We start from the raw sequence: 14,585 nt of genomic DNA, 5'->3' as shown, positions 1-14,585 counted from the left end.
CCTTACTATTTGGGTGCGGCAGCGTTTAAAGCTGACCATCAAAGTAGTCGACACTAGAAGTAGAGATATCCAATTTATCAGAATAAATCTGGGTCCTGCGGGCATGCTGGATATATATAACGTCTATGCCAGAGGTAACAAGAAAGGGAGGTCAGAAGTTTGTGCAGATTTGGGCTCCCTTCTTGAGACCCATTCCCTGGAAAATAGTGTTGTGATAGCGGGCGATTTAAACAGGACTTTCGAGCCGTTGGATATCCAACACGACTTTTCTGGAGATGACGAGGACAGTCAATGGGGCATTCCAAAATTAAATCTGAAGCCAATCACTCGCTGGACGGAGGATATCATTGCTTTAAATGCCATTTGTTATTAAAACAGTCTGAGAGCAATGAATGGGAGGACCGCAAGCGACAAGGCAGGGGCTTACACGTTCTACAATGGAAGGCATAGAAGCAGAATAGATTACGTCCTATGTAGCTTAAATCTTTCGGGGTCAGTGGTTGACATGATGGTTAGATCCAGAATAGAAAGTGACCATAATCCACTGTGTGTGGAGCACAAGTGGTGGTCCTCAACGAGTGCTGCAATGACAGATACAGTGGATGAAGTCCCCATGGTTGTGCCAACCAATGACATGCACCGATTAAAATGGATAAATGTCAAAACTAGCCAGCAGACTATCGACACTATTAATGCCCAGGTCGATGAAGCAGTAATATCCCTAGAGCAATTAAATCTAATAGACCCAGGCAGTGACCTATCGACTACAATCCATGAAAATCTTTTTTCAAACATTAAGGTTCACTTTCAAAAACCACAAAAGAGAAGTAATGAAAGCAAACCAAAACAGGCTAGGTGGTACAATTCTGAGTGTAGGGCCTCTAGATTGGCTCTAGGAGCTGCGATCATAGGGAGGGATTTGGACTCTATCCGTCGTGCCCGCTTAGACTACAAAAAAAAGCATAGTCAAGGCCAAGAAACTGTGGGATGAGCTTCATTGGCAAGAAAGAGCTAAGGGAGGCAAGTGACAAAAAAGATTCTAGGTTATTTTGGAACATCATAAAGTGGGGTAAAGGGGGTGTAGCAGAGTCACCTAATAATAATGTATCCCAAGAGGACTGGGTAGAATATTATAAGCCCCAGTACGCCGCCCCCCTGCTTAACACTTCTTTGGACGACCATGGCCCTTCCTACTGCGAAGGCAACCTATTCAACAAAAGAGAAGTCATGATGGCCCTGAGTACAGTGGCAAGTGGTAGAGCCCCAGGACTGGATGGTGTTCCAGCGGATCTTTTCATTAGTGATAAAGAACGCTGGAGCAAATATATTCTTCTCCTCATTAATGCAGTCGCCCAAGGTTCCAATATTCCGGCGACATGGAAAGGGGCAGTTATTATCCCTGTCTTTAAAAAAGGTGACAGATCTCTGCCAGGAAACAACAGGCCCATAAGCCTAATTGACACCATACAAAAGGTGATTGGCAGGGTGGTTGTAAACAGACTTTGGGAGTAGGCTGAGGAAAATAACGCTATGTCACAATTCCAGGCAGGTTTTCGAAAACGGGTCAGCACGATGGATCAGGTCTTCCGCTTCACTTTGCTTCAGTGGAAAACCGTGGTGCTGAGCAAGGGCAGCCTGTATGCAGCTTTTGTTGACTTGCGGGCTGCCTTTGACTTGGTCCCAAGGACCAAGCTGTGGCAGGTGTTGAGGAGCCTGGGCCTCCCTGTTGATCTTCTGTCACTGTTGATGAGGCTCCATGAGGCAAATTTTGCGAAGATCCAGTGGGGAGGATATGGAATGGTTACCCCAGAATTCCCAGTCGAGCGGGGTGTTCGTCAAGGCTGCTCAATGGCTCCTACATTGTTCACGCTATATATTAATGGTGTTGTTGTCCGGATGCTGGCTGCAAATGTGGAAGCTCCTTCGTTGGCTGGATCCAAAATACCAATTTTAATGTTTGCAGATGACACTTTGATTTTATCTAAAACCCCAAGTGGTTTACAGCACGCTTTATCTATTTTTGATCAATTCTGCAAGGACCATGGCTTGGAGATAAATGTGGCCAAAACTAAACTGATGGTTTTTAATCCTCGTCGTGGCCTCAGCCCCCGAACTGTTATGAATGGACGGCATCTGGAGGTGGTAAACGCTTTTACATATTTTGGAATCCACATATCTAATGACCTAAGATGGACCAAGCACATGGACATTACAACCGTGAGACATAAGCAAATAGCCGGTGCATTGGGCTCGGAACATAGAAAATCCCTAACAAAACCGGTTACACCAGCATTACAGGTGTATGAGGCTAAAGCACTCGGATCAACCCTCTATGGTGCAGAGTTATGGTGTTATGAGAACTTGCAACCATTACAGACTGCGGAAAACACGTTTTTTAGACTCATTACTGGTCTTCCTAAAGGGTCTCCTTTGTTACCACTTAAGTTTGATCTGGGCAGGAAGTCGGTTGTCGACCTTGCAAGGTTGCGTCCAGTATTGTACTGGCGCAGACTCTGGACAACACCTGAACTTTTACATTATGCTGAGGGGTTTAAGAATGTTATCAGAGCTGATGTTTTTCACAAAGTAGGTTGGTTTAAAGAACTTAGAAACATGTTGTGCGCTCTTGGTTTACATCTATTATGGTAAAACCCAGAGAGTGCTTCTTTCCCAACAAAACAAGTCCTCAAAAAGATCTATTGGGACAGGGTGGCAGCATGAATCTGGAATGAAACCAACCCAGAGTCTATGGCGGGAAGATTCTTGGAAGCAAAGTCCCTCCCCAATTTTGAACTGTATTGGGACGTTATCACTAACCCAAGGGACAGGAGGTTGCTCTTCCAGATCAGAGCTGGTGCCATCCCGTAGAGATCTTTGACTGGCAGGTGGGGCGGCCTATCAACTAAAACTTCTCCATCTTGTGGAGTGCATAATGAAACTATTGGACATTTTTTATTTGTATGTAAATCATACGTGGAACCCAGACGTATTTGGCTAACTCCCATGTGCAAAAATCTAGGAACGACAAGTAGTGCGGTAGCCTTAAGAATTATTCGCACTAATTCATCATTGCCTATATTAATAGCCACTGCTAAATACCTGAGGTGGTCATAGTCCATTAGACTCATAAGCAGACTATTGTAAATAACGTGCTATAAAAACATCTGCATTTTTAGTTTTCTATATTTTTACATTTTTAACCCACGATTCAACTGATGTATTTTTAAAAAAGTTTATAGTTCTATTTTTAAGGAACACAAATCAAGTTTTTTTTTAATGGATTTCTATGTATGTAAATGCTTTTATGTGTTTTATCACGAATAAAGCAAGACTTGACTTGATGTTGTATTTGTCATTTTCACAGAGAGGCGCAGTGAGGTAATACTAAAGGTACACAAATTCAGAGTGTAAATAAAGTAAAACAGTGTATTTTGATAATCTAAAATAACTAGAAATGGAAAAATATTTGGATTTCTTTGAAAAATAGAAAATAAAGCACAAAATTGAGTGCTTAGTAACAAGATTGATGGTGCTGCAGCATATTTGGTAAATGTGCAGGGAATGAGCAATGAAGCAAAAATAGCAATGTTGAAACAAATTGACTTTTTACTAAATTCCTAATGATGTCGACGATTCGCATTGGCAGTTCACTTTAAATATAGCTTCTTTTAAGGCTCTTTAAGTTATGTTGCTTCTAATAATTGTCTTTTGCATTATCAGTGTCCTGTTGTAAGGCAGAGTGAAACTGTTTCATTTTTCTTACAGAAATGTCTGACATTCAATCCATCCAAACGAATATCAGCTTTTTGTGCTTTGTCCCACACCTACTTTGGTGATCTGCAAAAATGCAAAGAGAATTTGGAACTACACCTACCAGGCCAGCAGGATTCATCAGAGACTCAAACCTCAGGTCATGGAGACTTTGAATCCGGGACTACAAAATGACAATGTGGGTATAATTCACAGACCACTTAAAAACATCAGTTTTTGGTCACTGAACGACCCTTCTACAAGCTTCTGCCGCTTGGACCAAGAAAACCCTGTTTACTTTCATGAAATCAATGGAAAACCAGCTTGATCTCTGTTTTTGTTAGATTATTTTTAAGTATCTGGAAGTTTCCAGCTGAAGAGAAGCTGCTGACCATGTATGCTGCCATTTCCTCTCATAACCTCAAATACTGCCAGTAAGGAAAAATATGATTACATTTCTTCACACCACCAAAAAGGTACAATAGCTGCTGGAGCCCAACTGGGTGCATTGATCTGGAATTGTATTGTTTGCCAGTGGTGTGGAGCAGTACTGTTTAAAAGACAGCCTCAATATTAACTTTCAAACAACGCTATCTCATAGTCAGATAACAAATAATGTATTCATTGATTACTTGTTGTAACACTCAATATTTTGCTTGTGTTGGTAACAGGTAGGATGGCTTAAGCTAAATATGCTTCGCCTCAATCTGTAGCAGAGATATTCTGTTCAAGGATGGTTCATTGTGTTTGAAGTTTAACCTTCAAAACCATACGAAAATTGTTATTATTACAGGATGGTAACATTCATTCATTGAAGAGGAAGCAATTGATATATTGTCCACTACTGCAATATCTTTGCAAAATTTGAGTGGATAAATTGACATTTCAGGTGGATATAGCAAAAACCATCAGTGTAATTTTGATAAGAAATATATTTGTTGGTATAAAGTGTATTAATGTATATCAAGGACAAAAGATATGCTAAATAACAGCTATTTTTATTACCATGCTGACTAATTGAATTACAAGTATGAATGTATTGTACATGCCTCTTTAAGGCGACATGTAGTGATATCTTTGGGAGGTACTTTGGAACATGGGATTACGTTGTATGATTTTACCAGAACAACACACCCCGGTCATATATGAAATCCAATGGTTTACTTCTTGTAGTTTCTATTTTGTTTCCTTTGTATGCAGTACTTTAAAGGGACACAAACACTCAGGTTTTGAGTGTCTGCACCTCTTCAGTTTGAAAGGGAGAGGACCAGCACTTCCCAGCAGGGGTGCAGTACTCTTAATGGAAGAGTACCAGCCCTTCACAAGAGCCAACAAGTACTCTGGGGTTGTAAGTTCCTGTGCTTCTACATTTCCATTTCAAGCATTCCATGTACGAGCTAGCTGTGGAGGAGAAACATATGCTAAAATGTGAGCCCCATCTATATAGTTCAGAGTTTGATAATTTACAGTAGAACTTTTCACTGAACTCTTTATACCTTTTTTGTTCATTTCATTTAATTGTGCCATGTCAGAATAGATAACGAGCTGTACGTATGCAAACAAAAAAGACTGTGCCCCTTGCAATGTGTTGGTGCCATTGAGTAGATCTTAATGGCATATTTGAATATACTGCTGAACAATCTGAATATGTTAGACCTGTACACATGAACCAAACCAAAAAATTATCTGCCTTTGACTACTGCTTGGAAATGGTTTCAAAAATACACAAAGGATACCTGAATAGCTAAATCAATTTGGTGAACATTTTCTTTTTTTCTTTCTTTTAAAAAAATCAATAGCATATATTATTGAGATATTTCATCAACACATATATATATATATATAAATATATATATATATATATATACAGTTAGTGAGCACCACACATTAAATATAGGTACAAATAAAACACAAGAAGGTGACAGACTACTAAACAGTTTAAGGAAAGGGCACACCATGAAAATTACAGAAGAGTATTCACATAACAAACATCCACAACAGAAAAAATCATGAGGTTCTAAAAAGCATTACTCATTGTAATAACAGTTATAATGAAGTAATGATAATGCTACTATAATGTTTATTGAAATGAATGGACAGAAGTTTGCCGACGCGTGTTTTGGAAGTTACAATTCGATCTCAACAACCTTCATCAGGGCACTGTCTGTTTTTGTACGTCGGTGGCAACCAGCCATCCACTCAGAACAGATTCAGTAGAACTATGCACATGGCAAGGGGCTCACAACAATCTTCACAACAACTGGCCAGAAATATGAAACTCATTGCATAAATAAACTAGATATAGCGGGCTAGGGCGATAAAGAAGAAGAACCACCCACGTGCCAGGGTATAACGAGAATCCAAACGTCCCAATGGGGTGTATATATATTAGCAACCAAAGCAGTGACCCCCTGTGAAGGAAGACTGAAAAAAGGGAAACAGATGTGATTCAAATGACAACACAGTGAGAGCAAACTGTGCTTGGCTGTAGTCTAGAGACATTATGAGAGATGAAAGTAAACCATCACAAATGGCATCCCCATTTGTCCGATGATGAGAAAAATACACTGATTAGAGTATTATATAATCACTTGAGGTTGCAGTGTGAAACATTGCAGTAAATAATGCTAAATTGGTCTCCCAAAGGTAGGTTATTACCTATGTTTTTACACTGTTACTCACTTGACACTCTGACGTTTTGGTTGGACACTAATTGTTGTAGCAAGCTGTTTGGCCTAGTGTGCTTCTCACAATGTTCAGTGACTTTAAAGAATGATTTGTGTACCTTGCAAATGATCATCAATGGCATGCATGAAGAAGTTCCGATACGGTCCATAGTCAGTGGTAACCGGTGAGCAAATTCTGGGGTCTAAATACGTGCCCTGAAGTGCATTGGGGCAAGTCTTGTCATCCCCTTTCCCCTTCTTCTGGGGCTTCTTTCACAGAAATATTTTAAAAACTTTATTTCGTTTGGTGATTTTATAGTACAGTGGTCCAGTAAAGGGGTCATTATTTCTCATAACAACCTTTTCCAAAGTGTTACTCTTTAAATGTTGCAATACTCATGGTTGCCAGGAAATCTAATACTGTTTAGAGGTGTTTGGAGATCACCCGCTAGGATGGGTGCAAATAGTAGAATTATCAAGGCATTTTTCATGAACAATTTCTTTAAGAAGCCATTAATTTTAAAACCAGTTCAAAAAATCTGGAGTGAACATTTAATGTGTCCTGCTTTTTAAAGATACATACCAAATCTTTTTCACATTTACCTTCCATTACTGCCATGTTCCCACCCTGCCCTTTAAGTAGATGCTCACTCAGACAGTCTGTGAGCATCTGTTTGAAAGGTCAGGATAGAAAATTTCATATTTCACAGACTAGACAGATTTCACAGGCTCAGAAAGCTGACACACTTCTTAGTTCAGAACAGCCTTTCAGATTGACAGTAGATGTATATACTCTTCATGTTACACCAGTAATCCAGGCCCAAGCCTCAGATTGCATCATTATGATACTAATGTTATTTAATATAGATCACAAAATGCCTCGTTCAGCGATAAAAAAAAACTTACAGCAAGTGCTTCTGGTTCAGCACCAAAGTAATTATGCCATAATATTATCAGTACATGCCCTGAATTTAGGCTTAATTATCTCTCAAACATCAGATTTAAATATAACTGGGTTTTGAAATCGTTTTTGCTACAAACACCATCATGCATTTTTATAACAAATTGGTGTATTAGGTTGTTAAATAAATACATTTCATGTTTTGTAAACAATACACTTCAGCGAGACATTTTCTTACACCATACTTATCTTGCCCTCAACTAGCCACTTATTAGCATTGTTAAATATTTTTTCCTCAAACATCAGCTTGCATTCTCTTAAAATATGTTAGCCTTCCCCTCAAATATGAGCTTTTCATTTTTGGGAAAAAATATGCTTACCACAAACTTCATGTTATCATTTTCTTAAAATATACTAATTTGCTGCAAAATACCACTTTTTAAATTTTTGGTAGAGTGACCATTTGTCCATAAAAATAATCTTTCCACAATTAATCAATTTGAGGATTCTACTTTTAGTAAATTTGCTAGTTGAGTCCCCAAAAATTAGCTTGTCAATTTCATCCACCATTTACAAGTACTACTACTTTCCCTTCTGGTTAGATACTGCCGTAGGTTCCCATGTACCTGTAAGTTGACCCTTGTCTAATCATCTGATGACAGGAGCAGCTTCATATGCCCATACTCAACCTCAAACACTCAGGGACTTTGCTTGATGTCTATATGTTACTATCATATTCCAGCTGTGCCAGGGATGTCCCTTTATGACAGGAAAGACCGCTAAATGTCACAAAACTTGCAAGAGGTCAAGGATGCCCAGTAGATGCCAGGATGCCCATCAGATCAGGGTGTCCACCAAAAGACAGTTGTAATAAAGATGGTACAGCTGCCTTTAAATGAGAACATGTCGTTATTTCAAGTAGAACAGCCTATTTCCTCAGCAATCAACTGCACACATCCTCGCTCCAGCTTTCCTTCAGAAACACTCAGATGATTCTAAAAGAAGACTCTACCACTTGAGCTGGTACCACACATCTCCCTTTCCACAAACAAAATAACCAAGCAAATTAGCAGTAAACATATGTTCACATGGTATAACAGTGTCCCCTAAAATAACATAGGTAAATATTGCATACAACATCCACAGAATATTTGAAATTTGTTTGAACATTGTGAAATACCTAGTACATTCCTCTAGATGTAATGGTATGTTCAGGTTTTACACACAGTCTGAAAGATGTTTGGGTATTCTGACCCACATCATACTTTTTCTCTAATTAGTTTGAGGATCATTGCATCAAACCCATTTTTGTTTGGTTGGACATCTTTTCCTCCCAACTGACATCCCCATCCGCATCGCTATACAATTTGACAATCCTATTCAGATTCCATATTCTATGATCCTCAGTGTTTACTGCATTGTGGAACATATTAATCACTTTCATAAGAGAAGAATATTTAGACAATGTGTGATCTACACCAGGCAGTTTGTTTTTTCATCACACTTCATTGTACTGCCTTTCATTGCATTCCTCATTTACTTTTTTCAACCTTCTTTATTTCCTCCATCCTTTGTCTGAACTCTTTCACAAGAGCACTACGTTCTCTTAACATCTGCAGTGTGCAAACACTATTTTCCCCAAGCAGGACACATTTGTTGTTGTTTCTTCTCCTAAAAAGTTTGAACAGGGTGCCTCCTCTAGTTGAATGTGGTGTTAGCCTATACATCCTGATCTTCTTTCCTACTTCAGTTTTCCAGCACAACTGGTTGGCCAAGGTCCTCTTTATTAGTTAATTGAGCCTCCCAACCATACCATTGGTCTCTGGATGGTAAAGAGAGCACCTCTTATGTTTGCTTCCACTTTTGGAAAGAAATTTCTCTATCTCCTTTGAGACCAGTTGGACAACTTTGTCAATCAACATAGTTAAGGGAAAACCACCTCGGCAAAGCAATTGATTTCCTTGTTATTAAATTAGTATTAGAAAAGTATGTTCTGGCCAACTTTAAAACATAACAACAGCTATGGTATACTTGTCCACACCTGTGATCTTGTTCGGACACACAATATCTAAGACTACGCCTTGCCGAAGGCACTTTGGCTGCTTTCTTAGACTTAAGTATCTAATCAATTTTGGTACACTCCCGCACTAATCTCTCCACCTGGATGTCTATACCAGGCCACCAATACAACTGCTTTTTTTGTTTTTCGAGATTCCTGGCTGGCTCTCATGACTAAACTCTATAAGACATTTCCTTAGGCTCTCAGGAGGATCAAGTCTAGCACCTCTCACCAACAAACCATTGTTGTGGGACAGCTCATTCATAGCATGTCAGAAAAAGTTCTGTAGCATCTCACTTTTCCTGTCAATTCACCAATCGTTTTTTAAACAACCTTTTACCTCTTGAAGAACAGGGTCCTTATTCAAATCTGTCAACCACTCATCTTCTTAGATAATAGATTCCCTGATGGTGAAAACATCAAAATCCTCATCATCCAGATAATCACACTTTTCACAGAGTCTACAGAGACAGTCAGGTAGTCAATGTTTTGTTCCAGGAACTTAAGGCACCTCCAGGTCGAACTCGTGAACAACCCATTTCCTGATACAACTAGAGATGACATTGATTCCTTTTTTGAATGAGACCTTTTGGAGAGGTTTATATGTCTTCACCACATATTAGCTTCCTCATATTCATTTCCTTAGTTTTGTCACATGCCCAATGTACAGTTTACCCCTCTTTTTTTATAAACAAATAATTCAACTCGTCTCGCCTTCCTACTCCTAGAAATTAAGAGAATGGTGGGTTCAGTACCACCAGTACACTGCAATAGAATCACACAGAAACCTTTTGAGCTGGCATCTGTTATTATGGAAGTGGAGTCATTAGGTTCAATGCTCTAGAGACATTGGACACTGTTAAAACTATTTTGTTACACATTAAATTCCTCCTCATACGTAGCATTCCACTGAAATACACACCATTTCTTCTGAAGACCCCTTATCTTATGTGCCTTGTCTACGATGTTAGGAATATACTTGCTATAGATTTCACATTGTCACATGATTTCTACGAATTTATTAGGACTGTGAATTAGATTATCAAAACTTCATAATACAGGGACTGAGCTTTCTTATATCATCAGTAAATAATGGTCTGACTAGCTCACAGTATCACATCTGAACACATAAACCTCCAGAGTCAGCGAAACTTTCTGCAACCTCGAACATGACCACCCTGAATTCAAAATGAACACTGTTTAAATAATAAAACCCCGGCCATATCTCATTGCAGAAAAACAGCTTTACTTAGTCTGGGTAAAGAGTTATCTCCTATGAGCACAAAAAAAAGCAAAGACATTGTGTTCTAGTATATGTCCCTGAAACTAACACTGTAGACTATACAACAACAATTTCTAGCTACAATAAATGTGTGTTTGAAATTTTGTCTTGTTAGTGAAAAATATGTTCAAACCACCATCTTGGAAAGATGCTAAATTAAAAAGGAAAACTAAATTGGCGACAAAATGTATTCCCTAAAACAACACATTGCCAAAAACTTGACTATTACTCTTTGCAACGAGGGCTAGGCATTCCACAAATAGCACTCACCGAAGTGGCTTTAGGTTCAGTCACACAGGACAAAATCTTGTGGTCAAAATACAGTATTTGAGTGAAGTTAAACTTACATTTTCTAGCTCTTTACTAAAGATCATATTCTTCTAATTTCTTTAACACCTTTCCAACTCTTTGATTCTGTTCACATACATTTCTTTAAAAAATGAGTACAAAATATTATTAGTACATTTTCACACCATCTACTTTCTCGAGAACAGTCTCCATAACTCTTTGAAAAATAGTGGCTGCTGAAATGAGCCCAAGGCATCCTTAAAAACGTGTTAGCGTCAAAAAGAGTGACAAAAGCAGTTAGATCTTGGGAATGCTGATGCAACCTCACTTGATGATATGCAGAGGTTAAGTCCAATGCCTCAAAACACTCTCCACCATTTATTATGGACAACGTCTCAGTAATGTTGGAAATGGGATAGTGATACACTGTCATACACTTGGTATGTTCATTCAAATCCACACACAACCTGACATCACCATTAAACATACGTGCAATCCGAACCGGAACTACCGTTCTGTAGCCTCTATCTCTTCATTGACTTTCAACTTCTCTAATTCTTCCAACTAGGCCTCCCATCATTATGGAATCATTCCTATCTTTACCAAAATGAGGCATGAAATTCCTTTGTTTAATCTTTAGAACATACCACTTAAGACATCCTAATCCTTCTTTATACATATCAGTGTACTCCTTTTCATATTCAGGTCTCTCTTCTTCAATCTGAGCTGTAACATTCTTTTTTCTCAACCTGACAGGTGGGCATTCATGACAATCCAGCTATATCTGCAAATCTCAGTGGTTGAACCAAGTAATCAGTGAATCGCATTTCACTGGACATAGACCGCCCCAGTGGTAAATCTGTCTTTAAAGAAAATGCAGTCGTTAAAGTAATAAGTTCCCCTCCAAATCCTTTGGGGGTGAAAATCAGGTTTAAACAAAGAAACCTTACTCTTGAACCAAGTTTCAAAAACTTCTCTGGGAATTAAAGTGATTTGGGCACCTGTGTCAAATAACATTTTGATAGGTATATCCTCAATCAGCACTTCTTCCACAGGCCCATATTTCCCATAGCCACAAACATGCTCAACAATTCTTCACTGTAAAATACTTCCCTAACCTTCTTGTGTGCCACACCTGACTTGCAACTCTTGGTGAAATTACCCTTCCTGACACATATTTTACAAGTAGCCTTCGAACCATCACAGTCCTTATTATTGGCCATATATGGCCTGTGCCCCACACCTAAAATAAACCCCTCGAAAACCTTTGGTATCTTATACTTGATCGTTATCTTTGTTTTCACCTTGACAACTAGCATACCTCCTCCTGTGACTTTGGGGTTAAGACAGCTATTCTTTTTGATCTCTTGAACGTGAGCTCTACTGTGGTCACATGACTTAACAATAACAAGGATTTCCAATAAAAATGGATTACCTTTTGCCAGAAGGTTTTTTTTAGCTTTCTCCCCACAGCAACCTAACATCAATTGCTGCCACAAACATTTCTCACAGTTGACATAAAATGACAGGTTGGGGCCAATTTTCTCAACTTAGTTATGTACTCTTCGACTTTCTCACCACTCCTTTGCATGCATTTCCACAAAATAGAACTGTCCTAATACACTAGGCACCTTGGTAAGGAAATATAAATCTATTTTCTTCAAGTACTTTTCTCCACTTGATCCAAGAAATGATGGGCTTTCCTGAATTGAACAAGAAAAATTGTCAGAGTGCAGCATTTTGCATTGTGAAGTGTATCAATACACCTGGTACGCTAAGTACCTCAAATGTACCAAAGGACACCATTGTGTTTTGATACAATAAGTATAGTAAGGTACTACAACCTTCGCCAGTACCGAATATGATAATCTAGAATATCCTTTTTGAAGACCAAAGATGTGGAATGATAAAGAAAGAATTATTCGCCTGAGTCTTCAAAAGAGACTGTTTTGCACAGAGACATTGAGCCCCACAGACTTCTGCGGCTGATAGCCCAGTCCAGGGGTCTGAGTCACAAAGGTAAACTTACTCCTTTGTGTAAGTTACTGGGTTTTTTGTATTCACAATCTACGAGTTGATAGAATGTTTACAACCGCGGAGGCCCTGGAGTTGGTGCAGAGAACTCCACACATAAAAAAGATAGACCTATCCTAACGTTTGCACAGCAGCTTCGGATGCTATCCTCAGATATACTAAACTGGATTGGAAACAATCAATCCCCAGCTTCAGCTGGGCTGGCAGAGTTGTAGGAGAGTTGCAGAAGGGGCAGAAATGGGTTTTTCTAGGTCCAGCTCCATAATTTTGACTGTTAGCTACTGTCTTTACCTCGGGTTCCCTTGGCTTGCACTTTCAGTCTTCTCCCTCACTGGCTTCCTCCCTAACCTCTCCCCTTTAGCCCTGTTCTTCTCCCTCTCCATGTGCCTCACTTTTGGGGCCTCCTTAAGAACTGAGGAGAGATAGACCTAATAGCATAAAGGGCCATTCCAACCCCCAATGATGACTTAGATTAATGTAGAAGAAAATAGAGTTTTGCATGCTGCCCATGTGGCTTTCAATAGTGTTACTGTAAGCAGATGTGAACAGTTTGATCAGCACTGAACAAAGAGATTCTCAAAGTGAGGGGAAGGTGATTATCGATTTGCACTTTCATATCTTATCACTCCCTCAAAGTTATCATAAATCACTAGCCGCCAGAACCAATATTTAAGTGGTCCGCTCCCTATCTGCCTCCTAGGCTTTAGAAGTGGATGCCACCACTCCCAGAATGCTTGCTTATCATGATACAACACCCTGAAGCTGACAGTTCCTCAAATTACTTCTTGCAACGTCCATAGCAGAGAAGTGGGTCCTCAGGGAACAGAAGAACATGTGAGAATGTGGTTGAAAAGGCAAAAACTTGTGACCGAACTCCCAAGATTGAAAAGGTGATCCAAGTAACAGTGAAAGACTATTGGTTTCAGACAGTCATTATAGCCCACAGAGAAGACATATGAGAGAACCTGCTTGTTAGAAATAGGGTCTCTAGTTGGGAGAGATTTGCACACTGTTCAAGTAGGGACAACCATTCTAGTCAGTGTAAGTCCGATAAGTACCCTAAATTAACCCATGCTTACCCTCTAGTAGCTTAGCTCAGAGCAGTCAGGCCTAACTTAAGAGGTAATGTGTAAAGTATTAGGGCAACACTTAAATTAAAGTAACTCCATGAAGAAAACACAAGAATTCACACAGATTTAGGAAAATAGAGAATATTTATTTGAGTAAAAAAAGAACAAAACGACAAAAATCCAATAAGTAGAAGTAGAGACATGATTTTCTAAAGATTAAATGTGAAAACAGTGCTTAGAAGTCACTAACGATCAAAACGTTACTTGAGGTTGCGAGGGACCAATGCAATTTCAAAGTTCAGGCTGATCGCTATGTAGGGCAGGCCGGCTATAGGACCCAGACAGGTACGGGTGAAGAAATACCATGGATGGAGCTTTTGTCGATGTTGAGATTCTACTGTGTCGATCTACGCAAAGGGGGTCCCATGTTGTCTTCGAGCTCTGTTGAGGTGAATGCAATGCATCGTCATCGGGCTGCGCAGGCTGTGAACCCATCATTGTCAAGCAGCCTCTGCTTATCAGAGTCGAAGGCTGA

The 14,585-nt window shown here is 39.3% G+C and overlaps 1 protein-coding gene across 3 annotated transcripts in view; it reads left to right on the top strand.

Moving 5' to 3' along the window:
• The window catches only part of CDK6 (cyclin dependent kinase 6), a 460,135-nt gene extending 455,213 nt beyond the window's left edge, over positions 1-4,922 (top strand). For all 3 annotated transcript variants that reach the window (XM_086941870.1, XM_086941872.1, XM_086941871.1), the window contains exon 8: positions 3,766-4,922. In XM_086941870.1, the coding sequence (XP_086797996.1) occupies positions 3,766-3,945 (180 nt within the window). In that variant the 3' untranslated portion in view covers positions 3,946-4,922. The remainder of the gene's footprint in view (positions 1-3,765) is intronic.
• Positions 4,923-14,585: the final 9,663 nt, after the last annotated feature.

The sequence above is a fragment of the Lissotriton vulgaris genome, chromosome 10 (genome assembly GCF_964263255.1).
Source record: "Lissotriton vulgaris chromosome 10, aLisVul1.2, whole genome shotgun sequence".
NCBI classification, from domain to species: Eukaryota; Metazoa; Chordata; class Amphibia; order Caudata; family Salamandridae; genus Lissotriton; species Lissotriton vulgaris.
The sequence above is the reverse complement of the archived record's forward strand: the minus strand, read 5'-3'. Positions and strand labels throughout refer to the sequence as shown.